This window comes from Silene latifolia, chromosome 11, assembly GCF_048544455.1.
Source record: "Silene latifolia isolate original U9 population chromosome 11, ASM4854445v1, whole genome shotgun sequence".
Classification (NCBI taxonomy): Eukaryota; Viridiplantae; Streptophyta; class Magnoliopsida; order Caryophyllales; family Caryophyllaceae; genus Silene; species Silene latifolia.
This window is the reverse complement of record NC_133536.1, coordinates 28,800,544-28,812,835: the sequence shown is the minus strand read 5'-3', so window position 1 is coordinate 28,812,835 and position 12,292 is coordinate 28,800,544. Positions and strand designations below refer to the sequence as shown.

Sequence of the window (12,292 nt, the reverse complement as noted above, 5' to 3'; positions counted from 1 at the left end):
GGAGGACTCGAAGTTACTCCCCACTGAATTGTGGCTTTCGTGTTTGTATAAAATGCGATTGTGAGTTGTTGATGCTTTGTTGGGGTCACGAGGCAGCTAGTGAGCATAAGGAACCTTGGACCTAGTTTTGGCTATTCTTATAGTAAACCTTTTAACTTTTGGTTTTGTATATTATTTGAAGGGACATATGTCTCCCTTTTCTATTTTGGGTTTGTATCTTTACATTTTCTTATCGTTAGCTATGTATGTAAATTAGTTCGTTAGCATTGCAGGTTTTGGCACCCGCCTCTTGGGAATGTTGGAAATGTTGTGATTGGTTTAGAAATTTTTTTGAAATTACAGGTTTTTATATAGTTGGACCAATTACAAACATATCCTACCAGTTTTTCCGTAGATTTTAGGGTTAATTTATTGCGTTATTTAAGGGTGTCACACGAATGATAAGGGCAGATATGTCGAAAGAGATAGTGCCAACAAGGTCACCAAAAAGCAGTTTGTCTTGACGCTTCTAGGTAAGGTGCTTGGGGTTTGTTTCAGTTTTCTTAGTGGTGAGTTTTCAATTGTTTCGGGTGGGCAGGGATGTATGCCATTGAGGTACTTGAGCAAGTCGTATCCAAAAAGGAGGGATTCGACTTGAATTTTCCAGGACATGTAGTTGAGGGGAGTGAGTTTGTCACATCTAGCAAAGTTGACAATGATGAAGGGGGTGGTGGGATCGGCAGTATTGGGAATGACTTGGTCTTGAGGTGCCATTGAAACGAGAGGAAGAAGGAGGCGGGTTAGGGTAAAAAAAGGTGATTTTGCGATCGTGAGGCTCGATACCATATAAGATTTAGAAAAGCTTAATTAACATTGATATGAAACCGAGTATATATACAAGCATACATGACTTGAGAAGATGAAACCTAGCCTAGAATAAGGAAAGCGATATAAGGAATACAAAGATTATAATCAGAAATAGGAAAATACAATAACCTATATGATGGAAACTAAATATAAACAAAATAAGGAAAGATAACTAAGACGATATATTATTATGTTTATCACAATGTTGAGTATGAGTTTTGAACTCGCGCCTTCCACGACGATTGAAGAAGACGAGATTTGTCACGAGATTTGACTGAAAGTCCGTTTAGACTTTGAGTCTTATCAAATCGGGAATTTGTGATCGAAAATTGATCGTTTTTTCTGAATTTTATTTATAACTTGAATGAATACTTAGCAATAGCTATTTATACTAAAACAATATTACTTTTAATCAATATAAAGAACGAATTTCCTTGTGTCGAGACTCCGAGTTCGACAATCGACACACTCCTACACGCGAGCCTTCTAAGTTCTACTTAATTTCGTCGACAATCTAAATTGTCCTTATTACAGAGTATTATACTTCTCAGAATTAACAAATTCCCAATAATTATTGATAATTAGTAGCTAAATTAATCCTTTTTGAAATAAACTACACAACTCGACCATGTTGCACGATTATGACTCCAATAATTCATCCTGTTTTCCTACCAAGTTTCGACTCTGCTTCCTGTCCTTGAACGTCCTTGCTCGTCCCTCACTCCTACTCAAGTCCAAGCTGAACTCGTTACTTATAGCAATATACTCTTCCATCTCAATTATGTGTGTTTATATTTGAAATATGAGACACATACAAGTTCAAGATTATACATGTGCACCTGAACACTATTTATGATGTGAGTAATTATTACGAAAGATACTTCATTTCTTTTTTCCTTTCATTTCCAAATGAAATTAAATTCATCAGAGTCAAGGGTTTAAGACCAACAACAACATTACCCCAGTGCCTCAATGGCTCCCGTAAATTGCGGGGTAAGGGGGGGTCGGATGTACGCAACCTTACCCTTGTGTTAGCAACACAAAGAGGCTGTTTCCGAATGACCCAAGATAAAAATTGCGTCGAGAACTACATCAAAGGACCGCTACTTCATAAAAAAAGAAGCGCAGCCACTTTAGTGAGTCATTTTGATTTATTCCATTATAATCCATAACCAAAGAGTAATGAATCTTTGACTCCATTGGAAATATGGAAAAAGTCAAGGGTTTCAAGAAATATTAATTGAATTCTCAACAAGACGAACATTGACCGAACTAATTCCGAGAGCTTGTTAAGCGGGTTTAACTTTAGGTCCTAAAGGTCCCCATGTTTCATAAAGATCCAGAATTTAAGTCCCAATGTATTTGCTTTTACAAATATAGAAAATGGTCCTCAAAGTAAATTTGACTATTTAAGGTAATTAGAAAGCTAAGGATTCTGCACTAGTCCATAAACTATGTCATTCTGCAAACAATATCAGTAATTTTATTACAGCATATCAGATGGTGAAAATAAACATCTTCCAGACCATTTTATTACATCATTTACAGTATTCAAGGTAATTAGAAAGCTTAGGATTCCTGCACTAGTCAATGTTTTTGCTTTTACAAATATAATAGATGGTCCTCAAAGTAAAATTGACTATTTAGGGTAATTAGAAAGCTAAGAATTCTGCACTAGTCCATGAACTATGTCATTCTGCAAACAATATCAGTAATTTATTACAGCATATCAGATGGTGAAAAGGTTTTGGTGAAAAATCATTAGTGTCATGAGCATCTCCTAGACCCTTTGTTAAAAGCAATCGGTTTTTGTTTAAGCAACGCAAACGTATGTTGTTCGGACTTGGTTAAGAACTAAAAAAACGAATGCTTGTAATTGAATTTTAAAAACTGAATTCCGATTTAAACACAATTGTTCTTGTAACAAGGCTTGTAGCAAACAACAATAACAATCGGAAAGTTTTAATAACTGATTAAGTAAAGCCCGAATCTACCTTAAAATGACTATCTGAACGACTTGGGGAATTGCAGACGCTATGAAAATAGGGGGTACTTAGCCCAATTCAGCGAGCTTATCTTCATCCAGACCATGTTCACGAGCCAAGTACCAAATGTCGGATAAGAGTGGCGCAACCCAGAAGAGGGGAGTTGATAGAGGCACCTTCTTCTCCTCTTGTTCGTCTTGGTACGGATAAAAAGGAGTAACGTTGCCATCCTCCATATCAAATATTCCCATATCGTGACCCCATTGGTTGCGCGAATGCACATTATAATTGCCACTGCTAACGTCGTCTGTAAAATAGATACAGTTAGGTCTAATTCCCGGGGATGAACTAGCTCTTAGACAGAAGGATTGGTTAAAACCGATGAAGATGGCTCGATCGTTGTTTAGACATGTAACAGGCTCCAAATTGCCTGAATAAACTACCCTAAACACATCGAAATGAAGCGTCTTGTGAGGAACACTACACAGAATGGACCCCTTTGGGATTTCATAGTGCCTTACAACTAACAAAAGGTCGCCATTCTCGAGGCTGAGGCTGACAAGGATTGGTTAAAAGTTAAAACCGATGAAGATGGCTCGATCGTTGTTGAGACATGTGACAGGCTCTAAATTGCCTGAATAAACTACCCTAAACACATCGAAATGAAGCGTCTTGCCTGAATAAACGGGTCGTCATCGGGTCGGGTTGTGTCGGTTTCAGGTCACAAAATTCTCGGGTTATGTCGGGTTTGCTCGGGTTCGGGTCGGGTCAGGCTTGCCAACTCTAGACATCATACATTATTTATCATACTCATAGTCTCGTAGACCTCTAAAAACGGGTCGGGCGGATCGGGTTAAATTCGGGTGAGGTTCATAAAAAAAATTATAACGTCTTTTATTTTTTTCATTTTCTAGGCTGAAAATCTTACTTTTTAAAATTAATCATATTTAATATTAATAATATAATTATATTCATTATTTATCATACTTATGTTAAGACATTTATAGAAACAAAATTATTTTAATAAATTCATAAATTTATTTTTTAATTTACATATCAAAATAATTATTTTAATATTTATTATTTCAAATATAATGTAAAAAGATTAATATTTTGATAGTATTATTCTTGATTTATCATTGACCCATCGGGTTGAACAGGTCGAGTCGGATTTCGAGCCTAAAATAACGGTTTAATTCGGACCGCAAATCAGGATTTACATATTTTTGACCCTAAAAAATCGGGTCGGGTTGGGTCATATTTTGACAGGTCTACTCATAGGTGTAAAGGGGCTATATATATGGGTGATTTTGATGCTGACGAAATTCGAAATTAAGTGATTAATAGTGCAATACGGTCCATAGATTGGATTATTCCTATTAATTTTTCCTTAAAAATAACATTGTTCGAAATAAATATGTAAAAAATACTAAAAATATACTTTATAAAAAAGCCCTAACAAGCTTTCGAACTACGGCTTGATGAGCTCGGGATCAGCTCATATTTGGTCACGCTTTACTATAGCTCAGACTCGAGCCTGATTAAACACTTGAACCAAGTTCAAGCCAAACTTTAACCGAACCAACACCGAAGGCTTATCAAGTGGGTTTAACCCTAGCTCCTAAGGTCCCCATGTTTCGAAAAGATTCAAAATTTTAAGTCCATGAAACCAAAAATTGTGAGGGTCAATAAGACGCAGTGTATTTGCTTTACAAATATACTTGCAGGATTTACTAAATGGTCTTCAAAGTAAATTTGACTACTTAAGGAAACTCGAAAGCTAAGGATTCTGCAGTAGTCATTAAATTATGTAGCAGTAATTTATTACAGATTAGATAGTGAAAATGATAGGTTTTTAATTATGCTCTCATCTTCATCAAGGTTACATAATAGTTAAATTATATGTTTGTCTATACTCTATACTGGTGAAAAATCCTTGTTGAATTATGGATGTAATGGGGCGCCACAAAACAACCGGTTTTTTGTTTAAGCTACTCAAATCTACACTGTTCGGCCTCGATTAGAAATATACGATACAAGTGCGTGTTCAAGTGTTGGATTCGACTACTTTATGAAAGAAAAATCATGCTTCACTTTTGGTCTAAAATAAAATATCCGAGTGTCGAGTGTATGAGACAGTAAGATGAGGTAATATTAAAGAGTCCGAGCAACGTAGAGAATCAAACGGTTAGTAGGGCTACGAATCTCAATACAACATAGAAGAGTACTTTAAGGCAAGTTAGTGAAGTACTGTAGGAACTAGGAACCGATGAACAAATATGAAAATGTGATGAAAGTTTTTGTGTGTGTCTATTGATTTTCAAGAAGCGTACATATATACTGAATACAATAGCTAAGTTGCAGCATGTAGACAAACGATGGAATTGAGAACGTCCAAGAGCCTTCGTGAGGATATCAGCGAGCTGAACGGTGGTATTTACATAGGAAGGTGCAAGAGTACCTCGTAGTATCATATCACGGACGAAATGACAATCTATTTCAATGTGTTTAGTTCGTTCGTGAAAAACAGGATTATTAGCAATATGTATCGCTGCCTTGCTGTCACAATGTAGCCAAACTGGTTTCGAATGTTCAAAACCCATACTTCGAAGCAGACCTTTTAACCAAAGTATTTCACACGTAACGAAAGCCATAGCACGATATTCTGACTCAGCAGAGGAACAAGACACAGTGACCTGCTTCTTAGTCTTCCAAGATATCAGTGATCCACCAAGAAAAACAAAATATGCCGTAAGAGAACGACGACTATCGGGACACGTCCCCAAATCAGCACCTGACAATGGAACATAGGGAACTTTAGGATTTAGGGTGTGTTTGGATGGAGTGATTTGGAGGGAAAAGAAAGTGAGGGAGAGTATGGGATTTAAAATCCCTTGTTTGGATAACAAATAAGGGTGGAGGGAAATGGAGGGGGAGAGATTTGGAGGGATCCATTTTCCCTCTTCCAAGGCAAATCAAAATCTCTCTACAATAGGCAAGATTTGGAAGGAAATTGTATCCAAACACCCACTCCCCATTTGCCTTCCCATTCCCTTACCTCCCTTTCTCTTCCCTCCTTCCCTCTCCCCTCCCTTTCCCTCCACTTTTGCTATCCAAACACACCCTTAAGGTTAAACCCACTTGACAATGACAAACATTTGAAATTGGTTCGGTTAAAGTATGGCTTAAACTTGGCACAAATTCTCATTTACAATCGTTGTAAATGAGAATAATTTCCGAGAGGGTAAAACCATCCAAACCAACACTTCTTTTGAAATTGTTTTGTAAAGAAGTTCAAGCCAAAGTTCATTTACAACCGTTATAATGAGAACAATTTCCGAGAGTGTAAATTGGATCAGCTCATATTTGGTCACGCTTTACTCGAGCCTACTGCCTAGACAAACCAAGTTCAAGCCAAAGTTTGACCGAACCAATTTCAAAGGCTTGTTTCGTAAAGATTCAAAATTTAAAGTCCATGAAACCAAAAAAATTTCAAGGTCAATAAGACCCAATGTATTTGCCTTACAAATATACTTGCAGGATTTCGTAAATGGTCCTCGAAGTAAATTTGACTATTTAAGGTAATTAGAAAGCTAAGGAGTAAGGATACTGCAGTAGTCCTTAAATTTTGTAGCAGTAATTTATTACACATCCGATTCTGAAAATGAGAGGCGTTTATGCTCTAATAATATCTTCATCAAGGTAATAAGGCACAAGCCAATCGGTTTTTGTTTAAGATACTCTTCATACTCCCATAAGTCATACCCACGTTGTTCGGACTCCTCGATTAAAAATATATGATACAGGTGCATATTGAAGTATTGAATTCGACTATTATATGAAAAAAAAATCATGCTTTTGGTCTAAAGTGAAAAATCCAAGTGTCGAGTGTACGAGATGGGTACACGACTACACGAGGTAATAATGATGAGTCCGAGAAACATAGTATAAGTACTTTTATTTGCACATAAAGCCAAGCTGCCAAGGACTTTAAGCAAGTTAGTGAAGTACTCTGTAATACAGGAGAGCAACATTGAGATCTAAGTAGCAAGTCTAGCAATGCACCTTATCGGATTCTAACCCTAAGCTCAGAACAGCTCATATGACCTAGCTGGAGCTCTAGATCGGCTCCAACCTTTACAAAGCACAAGCTCAAGCTTGGCGCAAGTGATATACATTGCGCTCGAGCTTAAGAACTAGAAAAACGAAGTTGAATTTAAAACCTGAATGCCGATTTAAACACAATCGTTCTTGTCACAACGCTTGGTTCTAAAAGCAATAACAGGGTTTATGTTGACCCATATCATTAATTACCAACAGTTCTAAAAGCAATAACAGGATTTAAACACAATTGTTCTTGTGACATGTCCCTCATGGCCTCACTCCCTTGTTCCTCGAAGGCACGCTTGAGCTTCTAAACAAGGGTCTCTTTACGTAAATTAAACACCATCTTAGACCTCCGCCCCCTGTCACTTAAGACATCAAAAGCCAGGATCCCACTGTCATCAAATATGGCATAGAACAGGTTTCGTCATGTATCGTATGTACATCACCTGTCACTTGATTGTATGCCAGACCTGGGAAGTGGATATAATCCTATTGTAGCCCCGTCCAACAGTTCGGATCCAATTGATGGGTTAACCCATAAAAATCAGTATCCTGAGTGAACTTCCGAGAAATGGGATAGTAACCAAAGCGCCTATAACATATGGTCGTAATATAAATTTGTTGTTCTCCATCGTGACCACTTGACTCAAAATTGATTTGCCTGGAACTAACCCACAATGACATATGTGAAGTTACTACTAAACTTTTAATTCAAAACAATGCATTTGACTTTTACTTAACAATTGTCGAAACCTTGGGAAACCCAACCTAAAATGACCCAACTCAGAATCTAATTACCGAGCCAATTCCATCCCTACCTAAATTGACCCGTATTCAAAATCTCTATAGTCACGGACTGTCGAACTGACACCCAAAAACAAACTCAACCCAAATAACCCGACACAAAATAATCCGAGTTATACCAACCCAAGTGACTCATTGGCCACGTCTACTAACAATACAAGAATTACTGCTAAAACGTAATATTATCACATGTCTCTATTTATTCTATCATTAATTAATGAAGTTGATATATGCCTATAAATACAAGTTAGTTCTCCCATTCCTTTACACTATTCATTTACACTCTCTTTTCTCTCTAATATAACCTTTCTATTAATCTATCTTTAGTTGTTTATTATTTTCATAGTTATTGATGGAGGGTGGTGGTTATAGCCCGACTCAAACCGGAACACAGTCCCCCATCTCGTACTCACCGACACATTTTAGGCAAGACCAATCGACGTGGCCGCCTAACGAAGTTTCCATGAGCACCTACTCGACTCTACCCTCTGCTTCCGTCTCGACTTCGGTAATTGACATTTTATTTATATGACGTACTATTAGTTGATTCATAAGAAAAAAAATTGACAATCAAAATATGTTAAAAGTTTACGTACTGTAATGCTTATTGTACTAATTAACTACTCCCTTATATTTTAACAGGCAAAAAAGAAGAAAGGTAAGAAAGGAAAGGAGGCAGTCCTGAGCCATCCGAAGCACAATTGGCCAAAGAAAACCGTGAAAAAGGTTGCATGTCGCTTTTGCAACCCGACACGAAGTTTAGACTTGGAGTGGTTTACTTCTGATGAATTGAAAGATCATTATGAGAAACGGCACAATGGCTACGTAAATGCAAGTTCGAACAAAACTTGTGGCATTTGTGGTAACAAGTTTCAATATATTAATGAAAAGAAAGATCATAAAAAAATTTGTCAAAGTGAGGGGTGGGTACAAGAATTCGAAGTTGAAGACTGATTTGAGTATGCTCTCCTGGATGAATGAGGATCAACGTAACCTAGTTTAATTTTAATTTGAGTCTTGAATTCCAACTGTTTTCTTTAAGGATTTCAAGTAGTAATATGTTTAGACTTGGAGTGTTATCTTTAGCAATCTTAATTCAAATTCAAATGTTGTAAAATGGCCGGTTTGAGAAACTTGGTATCAACTTTGTTGTTTGTTTGATTAACATTAAAAATTAAATGACTTCCATGATAGATATTAATTACTAATGGTTGGATAAGTAGTAGTAGTAATAGTAGTAGCGGAGATTATAGGACAAGTAGAGACGGTTGTGACTCGAGAGTCTTCTCGTAACCCGTGTTAAAAATTGAAAGTTATTTTAAAAGCTAAGGATCTTTAATAGCTGCTACATCAGCTTTACTAATTAAGGTATAATCATCCCGTGCCGATATCGAACTTGGCCAAGATCAGTACACAGAAATCGAACTCAATACCGAACTCAAGCTCTTGAAATTTAATGTTCGATCACAGCTCGTATAATTTTTATCCCGCTCGAACTGAACTCGAGCTTTTCTCAAATACTTTTTTCTTCGAGCATAATTTGGTGTATAATAACTAATAACCGATTCAATCTCAGATAGACTTGAGATTGACTCGGACTTGAGCCTAAACTCGAGCTTGACTTCAGCTCAAACTCACCTGGCCTTATTATTTTGTACTTTTTTTTTTTAACGTTTTAAAAGCAAGTATAATTATAAAGAATTAAAAAAAACTTATAAATTAGAATAAATAAATAGAAAAATACTACTGTAATACTAAAACTATACTTAAAAAGAAGCCCAAACAAGTTTTCGGTCCGCGCTTTAGGTGAACTCGGAATCAGCTTATATTTGGTCAAGCTTAGCTTAATGAAGCGGACTTTGACCTGAACTAATTCCGATGGCTTGTTAAACGGGTTTAACCTTAGCTCCTACAAGGCCCCCCTGTTTCATAAAGATTCAAAATTTAAGTCCATGAAACCAACAATAAAAATAATGTCAGGGTCAAATGGTCAATGAGAGGCAATGTAATGATGTATTTGCTTTTACAAATATGGTAGATGGTCCTCAAAGTAAAATTGACTATTTAAGGTAATTAGAAAGCTAAGAATTCTGAACTAGTCCATGAACTATGTCATTCTGCAAACAATATCAGTAATTTATTACAGCATATCAGATGGTGAAAATGAGAGGTTTTGGTGAAAAATCTTTAGTGTCATGAGCATGTCCTAGACCCTTTGTTAAACGCAATCGGTTTTTGTTTAAGCAACTCGAACGTATGTTGTTCAGACTTGGTTAAGAACCAAAAAAAATGAATGCTTGTAATTGAATTTAAAAAACTGAATTCCGATTTAAACACAATTGTTCTTGTAACAAGGTTTGTAGCAAACAACAATAACAATCGGAAAGTTTAACAAGTGATTAAATTAAATAAAGGCCGTTACAATGACGTTATGAAAATAGGGGGTACTTAGCCCAATTCAGCGAGCTTATCTTCATCCAGATCCTGTTCACGAGCCAAGTACCAAATGTCGGATAAGAGTGGCGCAACCCAGAAGAGGGGAGTTGATAGAGGCACCTTCTTCTCCTCTTGTTCGTCTTGGTACGGATAAAAAGGAGTAATGATGCCATCCTCCATATCAAATATTCCCATATCGTGACCCCATTGGTTGCGCGAATGCACATTATAATTGCCACTGCTAACATCGTCTGTAAAATAGATACAGTTAGGTCTAATTCCCGGGGATGAACTAGCTCTTAGACAGAAGGATTGGTTAAAACCGATGAAGATGGCTCGATCGTTGTTTAGACATGTAACAGGCTCTAAATTGCCTGAATAAACTACCCTAAACACATCGAAATGAAGCGTCTTGTGAGGAACACTACACAGAATGGACCCCTCTGGGATTTCATAGTGCCTTACAACTAACAAAAGGTCGCCATTCTCGAGGCTGACAAGGTAATATCTTGTCTTGCACTTGTTTCTCAAGTCCTTCAAGGCCTCACTCCCTTGTTCCTCGAAGGCACGCTTGAGCTGATAAACAAGGGTCTCTTTACGAATATTAAACACCATCTTAGACCTTCGCCCCCTGTCACTTAAGACATCAAAAGCCAGGATCCCACTGTCATCAAACATGGCATAGAAGAGGCTTCGACGCGTATCGTACACCACCTGGTTGTATGCTAGACCTGGGAAGTGGACATAATCCTCTTGGAGCCCCGTCCAAGAATTCGGATCAAATTGATGGGCTAACCCATCAAAATCAGTATCCTGGGTGAACTGCCGAGAAATGGGACAGTAAGCAAGGCGCCTGTAACCATCTCCCTGGAGAGCCATGACGACACAGTCACAACCGCGAGGGTCAGCAGAGGAAAGGGACAAGTTGGAGAGATGGTAAATCATGTGTTCTGGCTTTACCAATTCGTAAGGATCAAGCTCAGATCTGTCCCAATGGGTGGCGTAATCAGAAATACGCACTTTGAAATGAAGAATGTCATTGGTAATCGGATCTCGTCTCACACCGAGAACCAAAGGTAACGTCTCCAAAGAGGGCAGCTCCACCACATCTTTGAGAAACGGGTTGGACAAGTAGACTCTACCGTCCTTGGCATCAACATACCCTAACCATCCCATTGTCGAAGCGATACACGTGGCTGTATCGGGAACTTGCAGGCTCTTTTTTCTGTTAAGCCTTACAGTTTGACCATCAGCCAGGCTGTAGAAGCAGTCTAGTTTGTCACCCGTGGTTTCGTCCGAAACTGAGGGCAGCATTAGCCAGGGAGTGGCTGTATTGTTAAGCCGCTCAGAAATGACAATTGAATTTTTAGAACTACACCTGCTAGCAATGCTATGATTTGCTCTTCGACACGATAGCGATAACGATGAACTAGAAGGGATTTGTGTACAGGCTAATTTTTGAGTTACTGCTTGTGATGTTGCTAGTAGAAACGAAAGTTGTAGGGTTTCCATCTTGTCTTGATTATTTGTGTACAGGCTAATTTAGGGGAAGAAATAAAGGATTTGAAAATTTTAGGGTTTTTATGTTGTTAAGAGGACCTGGACAGGGTTCGATAAGAGACGGTTTTATAATAAGTCATTATTTAGTTGCTTCGTGTTTGAAAGTGGTTAATATGTTAAATGGTACCTATTTATAATAGGTGGAGTAGCATTACAATTCAAAAAAACATTTGAATACGTTAAATGGTCATTGATGGCAAACGAAAAACACAAATTCTCATTTAAGACAGGCACAATCCGTCACGGGTCAAATACATATCAAATCACTCCACTTGTTGCCTAGAAAATGCCAAAGTTTTGTCTTTATTATCATTATTATGAGATAGCATTTCACCCGTCTTAAACTTAAGACGAATAGTGTCCGTCTTAAGCAAAACTTGCTAACCCAAAAAAAAAAAACAAAATTGGTATTTCCAGTTTATGATTGTAATGGCCATTTTGCATACTTGTATCATATTGGACCGAATTATCCGCAGAAAATGACGTTCAAAATGGAAGATATTAATTTCCTCTTCGAGCCCGGCCCAATAACTCACTATCTTCTTGAAGGTAAG

General features: G+C 37.5%; 1 protein-coding gene and 1 long non-coding RNA gene across 2 annotated transcripts; one reads left to right on the top strand and one right to left on the bottom strand.

The window, feature by feature from the left end:
- The first annotated feature begins 8,008 nt into the window (after positions 1-8,008).
- LOC141614090 (uncharacterized) lies at positions 8,009-8,950 on the top strand. Its single transcript, XR_012529310.1, has 2 exons — positions 8,009-8,250; positions 8,385-8,950. It is a non-coding gene; the product is annotated as an uncharacterized LOC141614090 (long non-coding RNA).
- Positions 8,951-10,019: 1,069 nt separating this feature from the next.
- LOC141614088 (uncharacterized) lies at positions 10,020-11,854 on the bottom strand. The gene has a single exon (XM_074432844.1). The coding sequence runs from the start codon at positions 11,688-11,690 to the stop codon at positions 10,191-10,193; it is 1,500 nt and encodes a 499-aa protein (XP_074288945.1). The 5' UTR covers positions 11,691-11,854; the 3' UTR covers positions 10,020-10,190.
- Positions 11,855-12,292: the final 438 nt, after the last annotated feature.

Bases quoted from the DNA above. Each gene is read 5' to 3' on its own strand.
- LOC141614088 (XM_074432844.1), bottom strand. From the start codon at position 11,690: ATGGAAACCCTACAACTTTCGTTTCTACTAGCAACATCACAAGCAGTA.